The sequence below is a fragment of the Scatophagus argus genome, chromosome 15, assembly GCF_020382885.2.
Source record: "Scatophagus argus isolate fScaArg1 chromosome 15, fScaArg1.pri, whole genome shotgun sequence".
NCBI lineage: Eukaryota > Metazoa > Chordata > Actinopteri > Scatophagidae > Scatophagus > Scatophagus argus.
In genome coordinates, this window is record NC_058507.1 from 19,012,731 (window position 1) to 19,028,323 (window position 15,593).

The 15,593-nt window shown below is 39.3% G+C and overlaps 2 protein-coding genes across 3 annotated transcripts in view; one reads left to right on the forward strand and one right to left on the reverse strand.

Moving 5' to 3' along the window:
- The first annotated feature begins 952 nt into the window (after positions 1-952).
- mrpl33 (mitochondrial ribosomal protein L33) lies at positions 953-2,788 on the forward strand. The gene is made up of 4 exons (XM_046413291.1): positions 953-1,097; positions 1,476-1,494; positions 1,619-1,725; positions 2,309-2,788. Exons 1-4 carry the CDS (start codon positions 1,076-1,078, stop codon positions 2,356-2,358), a joined length of 198 nt encoding a protein of 65 aa, XP_046269247.1. The 5' UTR covers positions 953-1,075; the 3' UTR covers positions 2,359-2,788.
- The window catches only part of rbks (ribokinase), a 32,634-nt gene continuing 19,432 nt past the window's right edge, over positions 2,392-15,593 (reverse strand). Inside the window, exons 8-9 of one of the 2 annotated variants that reach the window (XM_046413289.1) lie at positions 11,058-11,246; positions 2,392-3,142 (exon numbers count right to left, since the gene is read on the reverse strand). In XM_046413289.1, coding sequence (XP_046269245.1) covers positions 2,969-3,142; positions 11,058-11,246 — 363 coding nt within the window. In that variant the 3' untranslated portion in view covers positions 2,392-2,968. Of the gene's footprint in view, positions 3,143-7,210; positions 7,610-11,057; positions 11,247-15,593 lie in introns of those variants that run through there. The other variant, XM_046413290.1, reaches the window with a different exon arrangement.

A 15,593-nucleotide genomic window follows, 5' to 3' on the forward strand; every position in this document is an offset into this window, starting at 1 on the left:
ACAAGAAATATGACCAGGAAGAGGCCTGTTCTCCTTCAGAGACAGCTTGTCTAACCATGGATTATCAACGGGATATCATGCCCTGTCAAGTGGCTAATTGAATCTTCCTTTACAAAAAGAATGATTGATCAGACCACTGATGGTTTGGTGAGCTCATTACCAGAAAAAAATATTTCTATGTACTCTAGCCGAAGCTCTTGCTTTTTTCTTTCTTACAAAGTACATAAGCTCACATCAGACATCCAGGAGAGAAACACTATTCAATATCTGCATTCTGTACAAAAAAGTGACAAATGCAATTGAAGAAGAAGAAGAATCACTTTATTGGCAGTATATATATTTTTACACACACACACACTGAATTTGTCTTCTGCATTTGAGCCATCCTTAGTTGAACACCACATGCAACACCCAGCAAATTACATGCAATTGGGCTTGTATGGTGCAGCAGGCAAAAAACATCCATAAACAGAACAAAACAAACAAGGAGTATGAAATCCATACTCACTTGTTCACATTCTTATTTCATTAAAATTATTTTCCTGTAAGCGTTTTGTTTTACAGCCTAACCATGCTATATCTTTGTATTTGTCATCGCATGTGTCATAGTCTTAATCATCATCTGTCTTATTTTGGTTTCCTTCTGGTTGACAGTTGTCTAGAAAATTTTCTTCTTATGCTACTGAAATGCATTTTAATAATTTATGGTGAACAAATTTTATTCATGTGGGCTGCAGTTGATACACCCTGGTAGACTGGCCTTTATCTATGTGGGTCTGGATTATTTTCTTATAGCATGTGTTTTAACTACATTGATTTAAACCTGACCATTTCTTTGTGTTGCTAAAATGATAACTGGTCGGGAAAATGTTTGAATTATTAGTAATATAATAGGTTAATAATAGGTTATAATAGGTAATTCCAGCGCACACGTTGTACCTCAGCGGAACTACACCTTTAAGGGAACCCGGAAGTACTTCTTCCACCGGATGTATAGACTTTTCAATGTGACTTACTTTGGCTAACATTGTTACGGATTTATATTCTCTCCGAGTTGTGTTTTTAAGCCTATAAAATGTTTCTTACCACCGCCAATCGTGAGTAATGCAGTCCTTTTATGTAGTTATTTAAAGCTTCGAGTACCGGGCTGTCTCAAACGTAATCTTAGTTAAATTAACCCATCAGTTCGTTAGCTGTAGCCTAGCGGTGTCAATTGCTCATGCTCTGATGTCAGTCAACATTACCTATTGTGACATTGTCTGTATCTACTTGTGTATTTTTCATGTCAGTATTTTGCGAAACTTCCAATGTAAAGAGTGTTGAGGTGTAGATGTTTGAGTTTGCCTTTTATTGTGCTGTTCTTGCGGTTATCTCTATCTGTGCTTTTTCATGTACTACTTTCATACATGTTGCTTGACTAGTTCGTTAAGCACGGCCTGATTCTGATACATCCTCTGTTCTCTTCCGTGTTTCAGTGGCCAAGGCAAAATCAAAGTAAGTGGAAGCCACTTGCATCGTTAAAATAAGAAGGTTAAGCTCTCGCACAACAATAGCAGATTCCGTGTAAGTTGCAGGCAGAGATGCAGTTACCTAACAGCTCACTGTTATTTTCCGTCAGGACCATCTTGGTGCAGATGATGAGCGCTGCAGGGACAGGCTACTTCTTCAACACAAAGAGGAACCGTCTCCGAGAAAAACTGGTGCTGCGCAAACATGATCCTATTGGTAAGATGTGACTGAGCAGCTGTTAACGCTCAGTGCGAGCACGTAAACACTCTTTATGAAACCGTAGTCTGTACTGGGAAAAAGAATAAAAGGACAAACCTGTCTTTATGGGAACTGTGCCGGGTTGTTAATGCTTTAGAACAAGCCGTTTAAAACTGCCTTTTGAGCAAAGAAACATAAGCATGTAGGGCTGTAGGAAACTGTCTGTCCAGATAAACTCAAATGTATCAGTCATAGGAACAAAAATCTCCAATTATCAGTTACCTTACAGGCATACTTATTCTCTCTTTAAAGTAGCAGATGCTAGATAAAATAATATCTTGGTGGCATGAGTAATAGTAAAATTCAAGACAACAAGTTTATTGTGGAAACGTCTGCATTCAGGCTACTGTGTTGAAACGTCTTCATATTAATTAAATGTCTGTATGTATCTGTGTTGTAGAATAGGTTTTGGCAGGTAAACCACTGACGTAGATAAATCATATAAATCATATCGGCTACAAGCTGAAGCTCTTAGTGTTAAATTCTCTTTTCTCATCCAGATGTTGTGACTTCTATCTCAAATCTGTTTCTTTCTTTGCAGTGAACAAGCATGTCCTGTTTTTTGAAAAGAGGAAGATCAGATCGATTTAACAATGCACCCAAATACCTGGACAACGTCAACCGTTTGGGTTTGAACAGACTTTTTATTATCATGGATCATACAAGGTGTTTCATCTGTCAGTGTTTCTGTTTGGTTTGACACATCTTCAAAGGATTTCTTCTTGGATCTGTGTTGGATCTGAAGGCCTCTGCTCTCTCCATGGCACTAAACCCTGACCAAGCTTCAACAAAGTGTTGTTCACCACTTTTCATGTATAAAAGTGACTTTTATTTATTGCAGTCACCATAGCTGTTTTGATCTGAAGCTCTTAAGTCAGGGAATAACATGTTAAGTGACTATTAAACAGTTCTAACTCTTAATCCAGTCAAGTGTGGTACAAGTTAAAACCAGCACCTGTAATTCAACCACTTGTGAAATGTGGGAAATTAAATAAATGAAATTATGCAAACCGAGGGTAAAGAGGGCTGTCAGCTGTTAATGCACAGTTGTACATTAAAGTAACACTGGTTACATCTTTAACAATCCCCAGTAGTTTCATAATGTTGTTCATTCTCCGATTTCTCAAAATCAGCTCATTTCGCAAGGCCCACGTCAGACTTGGTCCATTTAAACTGGTGTCTACTTGGTGATTTGCTGCTGTCAGATCAGTTCAGCTGGTAGGTCCTTTCTGAAGGGGTAAGACGTCTGTGTGCCGACAGCCTGCACGCTCACCCCCGCCACCTGATTGGCTCTACGGGCCATCTCTTCCAGAGGCATTGTAGGATAATGAGCCATGTAAAATGCCAGTGCTCCAATAAAGCTGTCTCCAGCACCCTGGGAAGAAACAGTATTACAACAACACTTTATTAAATTTCACCTGTGGTTCAGTCACTTCCACTGTGCAAGTCAAGTATCCCACTCAGTAGATTCATAAAACATATGATCTATCTGCCTGTACTCAAGGGACACATGGGGATGTTTAATTCAATAAACTGTCAACAGTAGGGGGTGCTATGGCATTTGTCAGCTGTTTTTCCAAGTGTTGTGTTCCTGCCTAACATCTCAACTACTTTTACACAGCTTACTGAAAATGTGTCTCAGTCACCTCTTTCAGAGAAACATCTGTATTATGGACATTAATCCTAACCATACAGACCCTTTTTCAATGCCAGCAGAATAATAAGTCAGATGTAATAAAGTCATGACATGTCTTAAATGTTGAATGATTGTTGCATCCTTCAGTATTTAGAAAAGTTGAATAATTTCCATTGAATTACAAGAAAAGACCAAACTTGTGCCTAATTAAGCACATTATTATCTGTTCAAGTGACTGATGGGTTGGAAAAGACTGCTGTATATTTATGTATAACATATTATCACTCAAATTGTTGGTAATTAACAAATTAAGAATAATTTTTTCTGAAACAACTTTCTAATCAAAAACTGAAAACAAACAAAAAAGAAACCCCACTGAGTTTTGAGAAGAACACATGCCTGCTTTAATCACTTGTCAGCGGTTTCACCATAACTGCCAAAAGCTCCGGTTTGGGCTATCTTTGAACAGATAAATCATGCATTTTCCCTCCTCGTCTATTGATAGAGATGGAATGTGCTGTCTACGCCCTGGAGGGGGTTGGCTGGAATGGGATGCCGGGGGAGGGGGGGGGACTTGCTGATGGGAAAAGGCACAATGGTATGTGGCGACACGCTCATGTTTAACCACAAATGGCCCCCCGACGCTGGTTCTCACAAGCCCGCTCTATTACTCATCACTGTGGCTCTCAAAAGACTTCACTGCACTCTCTCTTCTCAGTACCTTTGTAACCCCCCCCTCCCTCCCCCAACATCCCTCACCCTTCAACCTCAAAGCAACCCTTCAGTCAGAGGGCAGGCTGCATGCTGGTTGAGCTGGGATGATTCAGTGACTTAGGACAAAAAACAAAAACCCTAAACCTGATGCCAACCAGGCAGACAGAGCCATGTAGAGCACGGGGGACAGAGAGGGCCAAACAGGGTGCATGGTGGATGGGGCAGCTGAAGGGCATAGCCCAGACAACATGGATTTTGTCACAAGCACCTAAAGCATTTTAGCCAGATAATAGACAGGAGCAATGCGTGAAGAAAAAAAAGTGCTCTGATTCGACATTTGAAAGGTCATTATTGCATCCCAACCCAACCCGGTGCATGCCACTCGCGTGACTCCTGGACTGGAGAGATGCTGGAAAGAGTGAGATCAGAGCTCAGACATTTCACAGGCCTGGTGGATTTCCATGTTTAAAGACCTGGTGTGTTTATGTCTCCTGTCTGGTAGCTGGGCTGGGCTACAATACAGTCGCAGTTTGGAAATAAGGCTTTGGTGAAGCAGTCGCACTGGTTTGTCTGGCCCGTCTCCCAGAATCGAACCCCCAGTTCACATGCTGTGGTTGAAACGATGACACCACTCTTGAGTAGGGGTTGATGCTTGGGAACTGACAACCAGTGGAGGACAGTTCAGTGAGTGGTCAGTTTTAACAACTAGATCAGATAAAATAAAATTTAGGTCTTTACATTCATGGAGATGCCTCATTCTTTCTGCACAACTCATTTCTCTTTTATGGTTTTAGTCAGCACTCAACTAATCTATTATTCTATCTAATCTAACTAAAGTTCTGCCAAAACAACCACCTTTGTCTAGTAAGACTACAATCGGGTGAGGCTGAGACCGGTTTCTGAAAGCTTAAACTGGTATTAAGGGCTAAACTTGTGCTGACAGCTAAAATGTAACATATCTCATCCTAACAATACAATAAAATACGTATTATTAATTGAGGGTGGAAAAAACCCACGGACAACAGGCACATTTAGACAAAATCAGAATGTTATACAAATTAAATTTCTTGGGGGTGAAAAGCTACTTAAAATGGCCTGACTGAGTTTTGGAGGAGATTACCAATATCAGCGTCTGAGTTGGGTGGATCTGTACTTCCAAGGGAAAAAAAAAAAAAAACCAGACTGAATTTGCAGCACATATTGGGCTATATGTTGTATGATGTCTGAATTCCTGTTTGCAGAAGGTAAGTTCAAGTTGTGCAATTTCAAAAGCTTGAAAACATTTGTGTGAGCCCTTTCACATGATACAAAATGATTAGATGGATTAATATGAAAAAATATTGATCACAGCAGGGATGTTTAAAGGTGTACTAATGAAACAAGACACTGTTACGATGTAAACTTCAGGGCACTGGATGGCACGAGCCACCATCCAGCCTTTTCTACTTTCTTACTAACAGCGTCTCCTTCCCTGAGACTGGCATGTGACGCTACTGGATCTAGTGAATGAGACTCAACAAGACTGACAAGCGCTATCCCCTTCAGCCTTGCCACCGCTGCCCTCGACACAGTTTGGTGAAGGTTAGATCTGGAGGCCCGTCAATCAAGTGACACAAGTGCTCGCCGCGGATGAGCCCTGACGCTCTTACTCGTTGGCTCCGTCCGCTGCGTTGTGATCTCCGTGCCATTCCTCTGCCTGTTCTTCTCTGCTACTCAGACCGAAGTTAGAGATTAGAATGGCAGGTGTGTCTGTGAGAAGCTTACCAAATTAACAGAGAATAGTTTACGAAGTTCTCTTCAGATCTTATACTAATGTAAAAGTACAAATACCACAGTCTAAATTCACTAACAACCCCATGCCTAAGAATTTATGTTTATATAGATCCAATTTGCAACAGCAAATACATTTATAATGGTAGTACAACTGCAACCTGGGTTATGTTCTGAGAAGTTTATTTGAATTATCTTTTATCTGTGCCACACTGGATTCACAAGGATGTGGTTAGTGTGGATGGTGGAATACAAACTCTGACTCCAGAAATCACAGTTTGAGGCCAGACACAGGTCTGTGGTTAAGTGTAAGCAACAGAAGCTCTATGGTTAAGGTCAGGGAAGTGTTTTTCAATTAAATGTTCCACAAAACCCATAAGTATGTTGTCAGCGAATATTTTCCGGGTATAATTTGTATCAACATTTTAATCAACGTTTCCTCATCATGTTGACAGAAAACGTTATTGGTCACCATTACTTTTCCCTTAAAAATGTATTTATTTTGGCACATTACTTATACGTAAACATAGTTTCGAGGAGAAGGCTGCTTTTACGAGTAAATAACCTGAATTTAAAATCTTATTTAAGAAGTACAGAAGCATTATCAGCAAAATGTACATAAAGCATCAAAGCACTCATTATGCAGAAGGGCTCTTTTCATATTGTTATATTATCTAAGAAGATGATATTATTCTGTTTTTATCACTCGTGAATATTAATATATTACTGAATCACATATAATCTCATATAAGCAAATCATATGTTTTACTGTAAGAAGTAACCAGTAACTATAAAAGTAAAGTAACTATAAATAAAAAAGTAGAGTATTTCCCTCGCAAATTTAGTGGAGTAGGACAATCAAGTAGCATAGGGTGAAAATACAAGTAGAAGTATGCCAAAATTGTACTTAAGTATAGTATTTGAGTAAATGTTCTCTGTTCTCAGATATTTTCCAACACTGGTTTCAGTTTAACTTAGGTGACTTAAAGCATTTTTTCTCATAGACAGATTTAATATTATTAGGTCAGAATGAATCATTTTTCACTTCTTTTAACACAACAATGACAAACCTATAGGAAAAATCTTTATATATTTTTGCATCTAGTAGGCTTTCACTGACAAAACTTCAAGGAAGTGACCTTTTTTTAATGTTTCTGACAGCAGCATGAGTGGTGTGTGTTTTGGAAACATAGAAGAAAAAGTGACTGGTTAACACATGCTGCAATAGTTGCCATGTATAGACAAATAAAGGAGCGCAGACAGAAACTCAGAAGTCCATCAACAGAGAATCCAAGGACAAAGACAGCCGTGGCGCCCACATGCTTTGATTGACATCTTTATGAAGTGCAGTGCAGAAATGCCACAGCATTGAGTGCTAAGCACCAAAGACAAAAAACAAACAGAACCTATAGAAAATGAAGATCTCATAAAGGGCTTCACACTTCTCATCTCCCAATGTTATGAGTCTGTTGCACACACGGAACCTTTCAAACCTCCAGAACCTGTGAATGTAATTCTCACCCAGAGGCCTCCTGCGATCTTGACTCCCACCCCGATATGACAGATGGAGCTATGTACCGTTAACTCCCGAAGCCTCCAGCCTTTGTCAATGAAAGGCACCCCGGGGAGAGCAAAGACCAACTGAGGGGCAGCGATGACTCACAGTGGCTTCCACGTCCGGAAGCTTCCAGTAAGACTTGCAAACAGCCGTTAGCAACTCATCTGAAGTAACGAGGGAGGAAGATTCAGAGATCAAAAACACTTTTAATTGGACCAATTAGGGCTTTCACATCTTTGATGCATCTGCAGTGCTTTGCCTTTGTCCTCTTTCACTCTTTTTTGTATAAAACAGAGTGACATGACTGTACTGGCAGAGGACTGGCCGAACATCTGGGCTCCTAAACAGCAGCTGCTGCATCATGTGCAGTCTATTAGAACATGGTGATGTGGCAGTTTTCTCATTGTGTCATGCTGACCCACAGTTTGCATGGTTGAGGAATTCAGTGCTCAGGAGGTATTCCCTTACTTTGGCCCCCAGGAAGGAACCATGCCAGTTACATATCCCCAGCCAAAGGAGAAGACTGGGAATAATTTGACTGTCCAGACCCACTGTACAGCTGTAATGTCTGGTTCAGACAGTCTACCTTTCGCCCTACACAGTGGACCTCCAGCAGCAGTGGAAATCAAGGCCACCCAAGTTCTGCTGCGGCTGGAAGGAACTGTGTGTGTATGTATTTGTGTGTGTGGGTGCTATAGCCTCGTCTAACTGTCCACACAAAACAGTCAAGACTCTGATCTCAGCGAGGGAAGCCTGTACTCAATTTAAGACAAAAGAAAAGCAAATAGACGAAGGGGGAGACCCACAGTAGATCAGTGGATTTGCTTTGTCATCCAGATTCCTGACCCTGACTCAGCCCATGATTGCTTGCGCAGAGTAAAATGTTCTATTCAGACAGCTGCTGGAGAAGCAGATGATGAAATAGTTAGAGTCATGAGAAAGCCATATCATTATCCGAGCAAGATCAATCAAAAACAAATAAAAAAGTGACGAATTGCATCCAAATAAGAATAGTAAAAGGTGGATTCGTGTTCGTTCTGATAAGCTTTGGGTGGTGCCACCCGTGGCGCCCAACTGAACAGTAGCCTTGCTAAAATAGTGAGAAACCGCAAGTGACTCACTGTGTTGATATGGAAGAATACGGTCTCAATTCACAGTCCGATACTAACAAAACTAGACAGTCAGAGCAATAAAGCTGTAACACAAGAGGTGATCATAACTAAGGAGGCCGGTGTTACCGGAACAGTCTCAGAGATGTGAATAATGATCTTGGTAACAACCTGTTGTTTTTTTCCTCTCTCCATTAAAAAAAAAAAAAAAAAAAAAAAACAGAAAGGGCCTTACTGGAAGAGGGCTTATGATGTCCAAAAGAGTTAAACACTCCAGAATTTATGGGTCCATCAAAGAACAGAAAAGGGGGGAGGGGGGTGTCACGCAGCAGATCCGACCACAGCTTTCTGCTGACTGATGCAGGCCCAAGAGGTGAGTCATGGAAGAGGAGGGGGGGAGGATAGGGGTTGTGGATAAGTTCCCCTGGGGGCTACTGGGAAGTGGAGAGATTGAAAGATTCTGAATAAGGTAAGTTATTTGTGTCTGCTTGAAAAATGTGGGGGCACCAATGAGGTCACACTGTGTTCAAGAAGGCAAGACCTTTGTTCTTGAAACGCCACAGCGACCTGAGCTGCTGTTCAATTCAGCAGCTCCTTTGGAGTGTGTCTAAAAACATACAAACACACACACACACACACACACACTATATCTGATGTTTTTCATGTTGTCTTACAGTGCTGAATGATGAATAGAATTGGGAAATTACAGCACAATAAAAGTACCCAGTGGAATCATTCAGTCGAAGTATCCATTACACAAACAATTAACATGCTTAAATCATTTCTGGCATGTACAAAAGAGGTGATTAACACCTCTGTGCAGTGACGTATTTGCTTGGTAGAACACATGACCCACAAACAGCTCAAGAACAGGAAGCCGAGGCTCCTGTGACGACAACAAGCCACAGAGACCGGTGTGAAATGAGTCAAGCAACGCTGGCCTCTTCAGAAGATTTGAATCAGGGAGGGGAAAGAGCCGCTGGTCACCAAATCTCCAGTGATCTTAAACCTTTCCACTTGAGCAACAGACGGCTCTTTAGCTCCACTAGAGCTCAGAGTAACAGGAGTTCACTCAACTGTGATAAATTAGCAGATAAAAAGTTACATGTGACAGTGCTTTGTTATGGAACAGAGGATTTCCTGTGAAAAATAGTCTGTTCCTCTGTCATTGCTGGAAAGGACATTTTTAAAGAAATTCCTTCCATTATCTATACTGCGAGTGATGTGCTGATTTACGTTTCCATTTGAAACATTTTTCCTTTTTACTAATAAGGTGTGAGCCATTATCTTCTTCGAATGAAAAAATACATGCAATACTGTTAAATACTGTTAAAAAAGTGATTAAAATTTTTTTATCTATTATACTATTAATAATTATAAATTAATAATTATATATGCAAAATGATATGAAATACTGAAAATATATCATTCAGATATATACAAATATATACATAAAAACATTTTTATGTTTAATATACTTTGTAATTAGAAATTGAATATAATTTGAAACTGAAACACAAGACAAAAGTGATGGAGCAACCTACCAACCGACAAAGCTATCCCTAGAGCCAGAACCACTTGCATGATTAAACATGCTGAGGTTCAAGCTTTTATTAAATAACAGTGCTGATTTCTCTGGTTTACATCATTGTAAATGATATGCCCGATATGATATATCTGGACTTAGGAATGATGGTGGGACCAAACAAAAGCAAAAAGCAAATGCATCACATTGAGCTCTGGGAGACTGTGATAGGTATTTTCTGCTGTTTTCTAGACTAAACAATCGATAATTAAGATTAAGGTAATTTAGAGTGCACACCCTGACCAGCAGCTCTATAAGGCTGCACTTAGGCATAGTGACGGTTTGAGCTAACTGCTATGCAAACATGAGTACAATGACAATGTTAACATGCTGATGTTAGTTATTAACATTTCCTAAATATCACTAAACAAAAAGCACAGCTGAGGCTGATGTGGATGTTCTGAGTTTTGCAAGTATTTAGTTGTATAACAAAGTTGTCCTCCAATTAATGTTTGTATTAAAGATTTGTATTTTTTTTTTTTTTTAAAAAAAGCCTATTACAATTTCCTATGACCTACGTAAATGCCATTGAACAGCTTCAAAACCCCTCAAATTATTTATTTTCTATCAAATGAGAAAAAGGGATTGCATGGTATCTTTGCATGGAAAATAACCTTAACAGTTAACAGTTTCTATTCATTTTCTATCTGTCGTCTAATCAACTTACTGTTTCAACAAAGTATTGGACATATTACAGTTCATCCTGAGAACAGGAATGTCTGTACCATGTAACTCACAATTCAATAAAATACACAAATGTTGTGGTGGTGCTTTATCTCAGTACACTGAAAGTGTCTGGGCTTTGGGATGTTTGTTGAAAGAAACAAGCTGAAGTGAAAGACTTCACCTTGGGCTTTTTCTTCACTAAAATAACAACCAGATTACACAAATACACTATAAAGCATGTGTCATGCTTACCGTAGTGTCCACTGCCATAACTGCAGTAGATGGAACGTGTTTTGAGATAGACTCCTGTGCCTTGAGCACCACACAGCCTTGGGGTCCCAAAGTGATGATGACTGACCCGCAGCCTCGCCTCAGCAGCTCCTGACAGGCTCGATGAGCTTCCTCCACATTAGTTACTGAGGAGCCAGTCAGCAGCTCAGCCTGTATGTAGACAGTACCAGAGGAGCAGATGTACAGTACTGTATAATCATACACTCTTCATTTAAGCACTCATCACATTTAGCATAAAATGATAATTGGACACTATTTCTTCTAAACCAGTCTCCTCTTTTCTTTTCTAGGTCAGAGAGACAGGTTAATCAGAGGTTAGGAATTAAAATTAAAGATAGGGCAAAACCAACACCAGTGTGGGACACTGGGAGGATAAATAAGAAACTGCATTGTGGAAATTCCCCAAGGCAAAAACCCAGCACCAAGCACTGTGTATAACATGAAAGATATTCATACATTGCATTTTTTTGTCTTGTGAAAAAAAAAAAAGTCAAAATTAAAAGTTTTGTCTCTCTGGTGCACACAGTTAAATACATTACAGCCACTGAATTTGTCTCTAATTAGAAGTGTTTTACAAGGCTTTTGCTTTTAGTTTATAGTTTTGGTATTAACAGTTTGGGATGAGTCAGCTCTTAATTACACACTGACCGCGGTCGGACAGACTCATAAAACACACTCAATCTGTTAAGGATTTGGTGGATCCGTCAGCAGTCTGCGGGCCAAACATTTTCAAAGAGTAGGTCCTCTGACTACGCTGGTTCATCTGACTCCAAAATGACTAAACAGTGACAAAGCAGGACTCTGCAGCTGATGTCTGAGGAACTTCAAGGAAGCTCAGAACCACAGAAGATTTCTCCAGAGTAAGTGGCATCCTTTGATACAGATGAGCCACAACATTATTCTCTGGTGTTTAAAGGCAACTGCACAAAAGGTTTATCTGCAAGCATAACTGAGGCTTTAGAGAGCACTGTGAGAAAAATTCATAGGGGCAATATATCATTCAACATATCATTTATGTAACACCTATCCTTGTCCATTTAAATACTATCGCATACTTAATATTTTTAAATTTAAATATTTTTACTGTTGATGCCAATTTTTATTAAGTAATAAAATTACTGTTCAGAAGTGCTTGTCCTGCAATCCACCCAAAATCTCAGCCTCAAAAAAAAAAAAAAGCTTTTGGCTCAGTTTTTGTTTTTTACAAGCTTCAAGTTTTTAATGTCCTAAACTGAATTGTTAAATTCTCCTCAACGTTTCACTGTGCGATGTATCTCCCAAAATTCATTTTGTGTCGTCTGTGAGATGCTACAAGTAAAATTAGAACTATAGACTGATAGACACATGCACTCAATGTATGACAGAACATCTTTTGTAACTCCTGGTCATGAACTAAATTTCATGTTTTTTCTTTCGTCTCCAATGGTTAATTGCATGCACAACGTGCATGGACAATGACTGTACGTACATGTTCCTCACTTGTCTTCACTATTTATTATCACAGATATTTTATCACTTTATATCAGATAAAAAAAAATCTATATTTCTATCTCTATTTATATTATATATAAGTAAGAAATTGCTTAGTATAAATCAAATAAGAAATGACTACTTGCTTTGTTACTTACTTTAATCCTGGAGAAAACAATATTTTTTAAACCTTTCAAATGTTCAAATTTTGTCCACATGTGAAGAAAAATCAAAGTGTTTAAAAACCTGTAAAGGGGCAGAAACAGTGTTTCTCCTGAAGTATCTCAGGGTGGACTTTCCCTGTAATTTGCTGCAGAAATTACAGGTCTAGAATCACCTTGTTCTAATAATAGCAGGAGTATGAAAAACATACACACATTAAAAAAAAAAGTTGTTATTTTATGTTGATATCGTGCTTCTATGTGTGAGATCCCTTTCAGATCAGTGCATGATAGAAATGTGGATCCATTTTGGCAGGTGAGGTCCTCAGGTGGACATCAAAGATAATTCCCCTCACTGCGAACTGCTTCAACATAGTATGTGGGCTGAGGATCAAAGAGGACCTGCACTTTGTTATCCTTAAGCCCAGACGCCCCCCCCACCCCACCCCTCAGCCTGAGCGTGGTACAGTGAGACCACACGCACACACAGACAGTACACACATAGACAGTACACAATGTGTGCCAGCAATAACCCCACATGGGAGGGTCAAGGCACGGCTCATGCTAGTGTTGAACAGGGGTCTGAGGATCTGATCCCCCTGCTTTTGTGATCTGTCAAAGTGAACAATGACCTTGGACAGTTCAAAAATAAACCACAGAGTGTATCGGTGCTTTTAGAGCCCGCAGCCACCCCGGTGCTGTCGGATGCCAAGAGAGAAAAAGAGCTGTTTGTTAGTCATCAGCTTCACACCAGGGCAGGGAATCAATCTACCTCCCTCCGTGTACAAGAATATGAGAAAGTTGAATTATGTCTCTCTCGCTGACTGTGTGCGTGTATGCATATCTCAGACACACACACATTCAGTGCACACCTATTTTTTAAAGCATATGCAGTATAAAGCTGCTGACATGGTGGGTGTATTTGCAAGAATGTATATGTTCAGGCATATTGCTGCAGGGTGGAAATAATGTGCTGTCATTACAGCAATTGTGGGCATTTATATTTTTGCTTTACACAGTGTTTAGATTTGTTTTTCCACGCATAAAGTATCCCTTCTTACTGCGTAGCTCTTGTTCCTGTAAATGAATAACTTCATCATATATTGGTGTATTTACAGGATTACTATGTCCTCACCAACGCTTTTTACATTGCTATATTTTTACTAAAAAGACATCATGTCAGGTTTATTTTTTTATTACCCTCATAAATTATTGGAACGAAGTATTATAAAATTTCTCATGCTTTTGTCATGACCTGCAGATGTGTGTATATACATATATGAAATGTGCCAGTATATGTTAAAGCTCCTTAGACCATTTTTTAATTCAAAACCAAAGAATTACATAAATTTCTAATTTAAACTATGCATATAAAAATAAAAGATTTATATAAAAATATATTCAGCATTTGCAGCTTACTTTAGCGAGCTAACATTCTAAGTAAAATCTAACTTTTGGAATCTCTTGCTGGTGTTCACATTAGTGCATGAGACTCATAGGGACAGTAGTATTTAGTGCCAGACAATGTAAAGTATATTTTAATATACTGGAAATGATTGCCATATCATGTTTTGAAGGCCCCTGTGTTTAGTAACACTGATTACTATAAGTAAACCTTGAGAAATTTTCATCTAATTCAATACTCCACTCCTGTACCATTGATGTTCACTATAATTGCAGTCTGTTTAAAAACAATTTTAAAAACATCAAGATGAATTCTTTACAAATATCAAGGCATTTGGTAAAGTAGATGCATTTCAAGACTTTAATCATGGCTACATGATTAAAAGCCAGAACCAAAGATTTATCCAACACAGCACTGAAATTCCTCAGAGCTGATCAGTCACCGCCGCAGACAAACCGCATACTATAACCTGCTTCAATCAAGCATGTGATCATTTGTGCAGAAACATTTAACTCGCTTGTAACACCTGGAATAATGATAATGATGATAAAACGAAGCTCCAACAAAATGGGAAAAAAAAAAACATGAGGGAAAGAAAAATAGTGCACAGTCAGATTCTATTGGTCTAGGTTTTAGTCATGTAATGATATAGATTTTGTGTACTCCTACGAAGCGTTGTCCCTTGATTATTGGCAGGGAACTGTTCTTCTTCTGATGTATTTCTTGTACTTCTCAAATATTATGTCTGCCATCATAATGTCTGTCTGCATCAGGAGCAGCTGCTTTATGCTGCACTGCTGTGAGATCCAAACAGCGTGTCACCTCTTGGTCCCCTTTTAAAAGTATAATCACATAAAGTACAGTTGCATTAGTTACTGTAATCAACAATTTACTGCGTTTAAGAGATCTACATTTTTAACCACAGAATGACAAATGCTACTTAAACTGCTGTTTAACATTCAGAAATTTGCCATGGTCCATGTTGTCACCCTTTCTTTTTTGTTTGACACAAAATCTAAATGTCTTTTGACAAAGTGCGCTTTTCTTTGAATACATTTTATTTCAGATACTGTATTTAAGGGAGATTATTGCTTTATCTCACCTTCACCTTTTCCTGTGGGGATATTTTAGTGTTGTTTCCACCTCTGCATACTGCATAATATATAACATGACAGTATCTCCATGACCTGACACTCTTAAAAAAAAAAAGGAAAGAGAGAAGACATGTTGTGCTTTCGTCAACTCTCCCTTTCATGTCCCCACACCTGGCTACAGCTTCTCTCCGCCCTGCATCACCACATCAAATAGAGGCTCCCAGGCAAACTCACATCCACTTTATCCCCGAGGGGGTGGCTGACTCAGCCAGAGTGCACATCTGCCTTGTTGTTTTCACTACGATTCCCATCTATCCCTGCCCCTCATCACTCATCTGTCATCACCTGACAGTCAAGACACAAAGTG

Bases quoted from the DNA above. Each gene is read 5' to 3' on its own strand.
- mrpl33 (XM_046413291.1), top strand. From the start codon at position 1,076: ATGTTTCTTACCACCGCCAATC. The intron at 1,726-2,308 runs GTAAGATGTGAC...CTTTCTTTGCAG, and splicing joins GCGCAAACATGATCCTATTG to TGAACAAGCATGTCCTGTTT.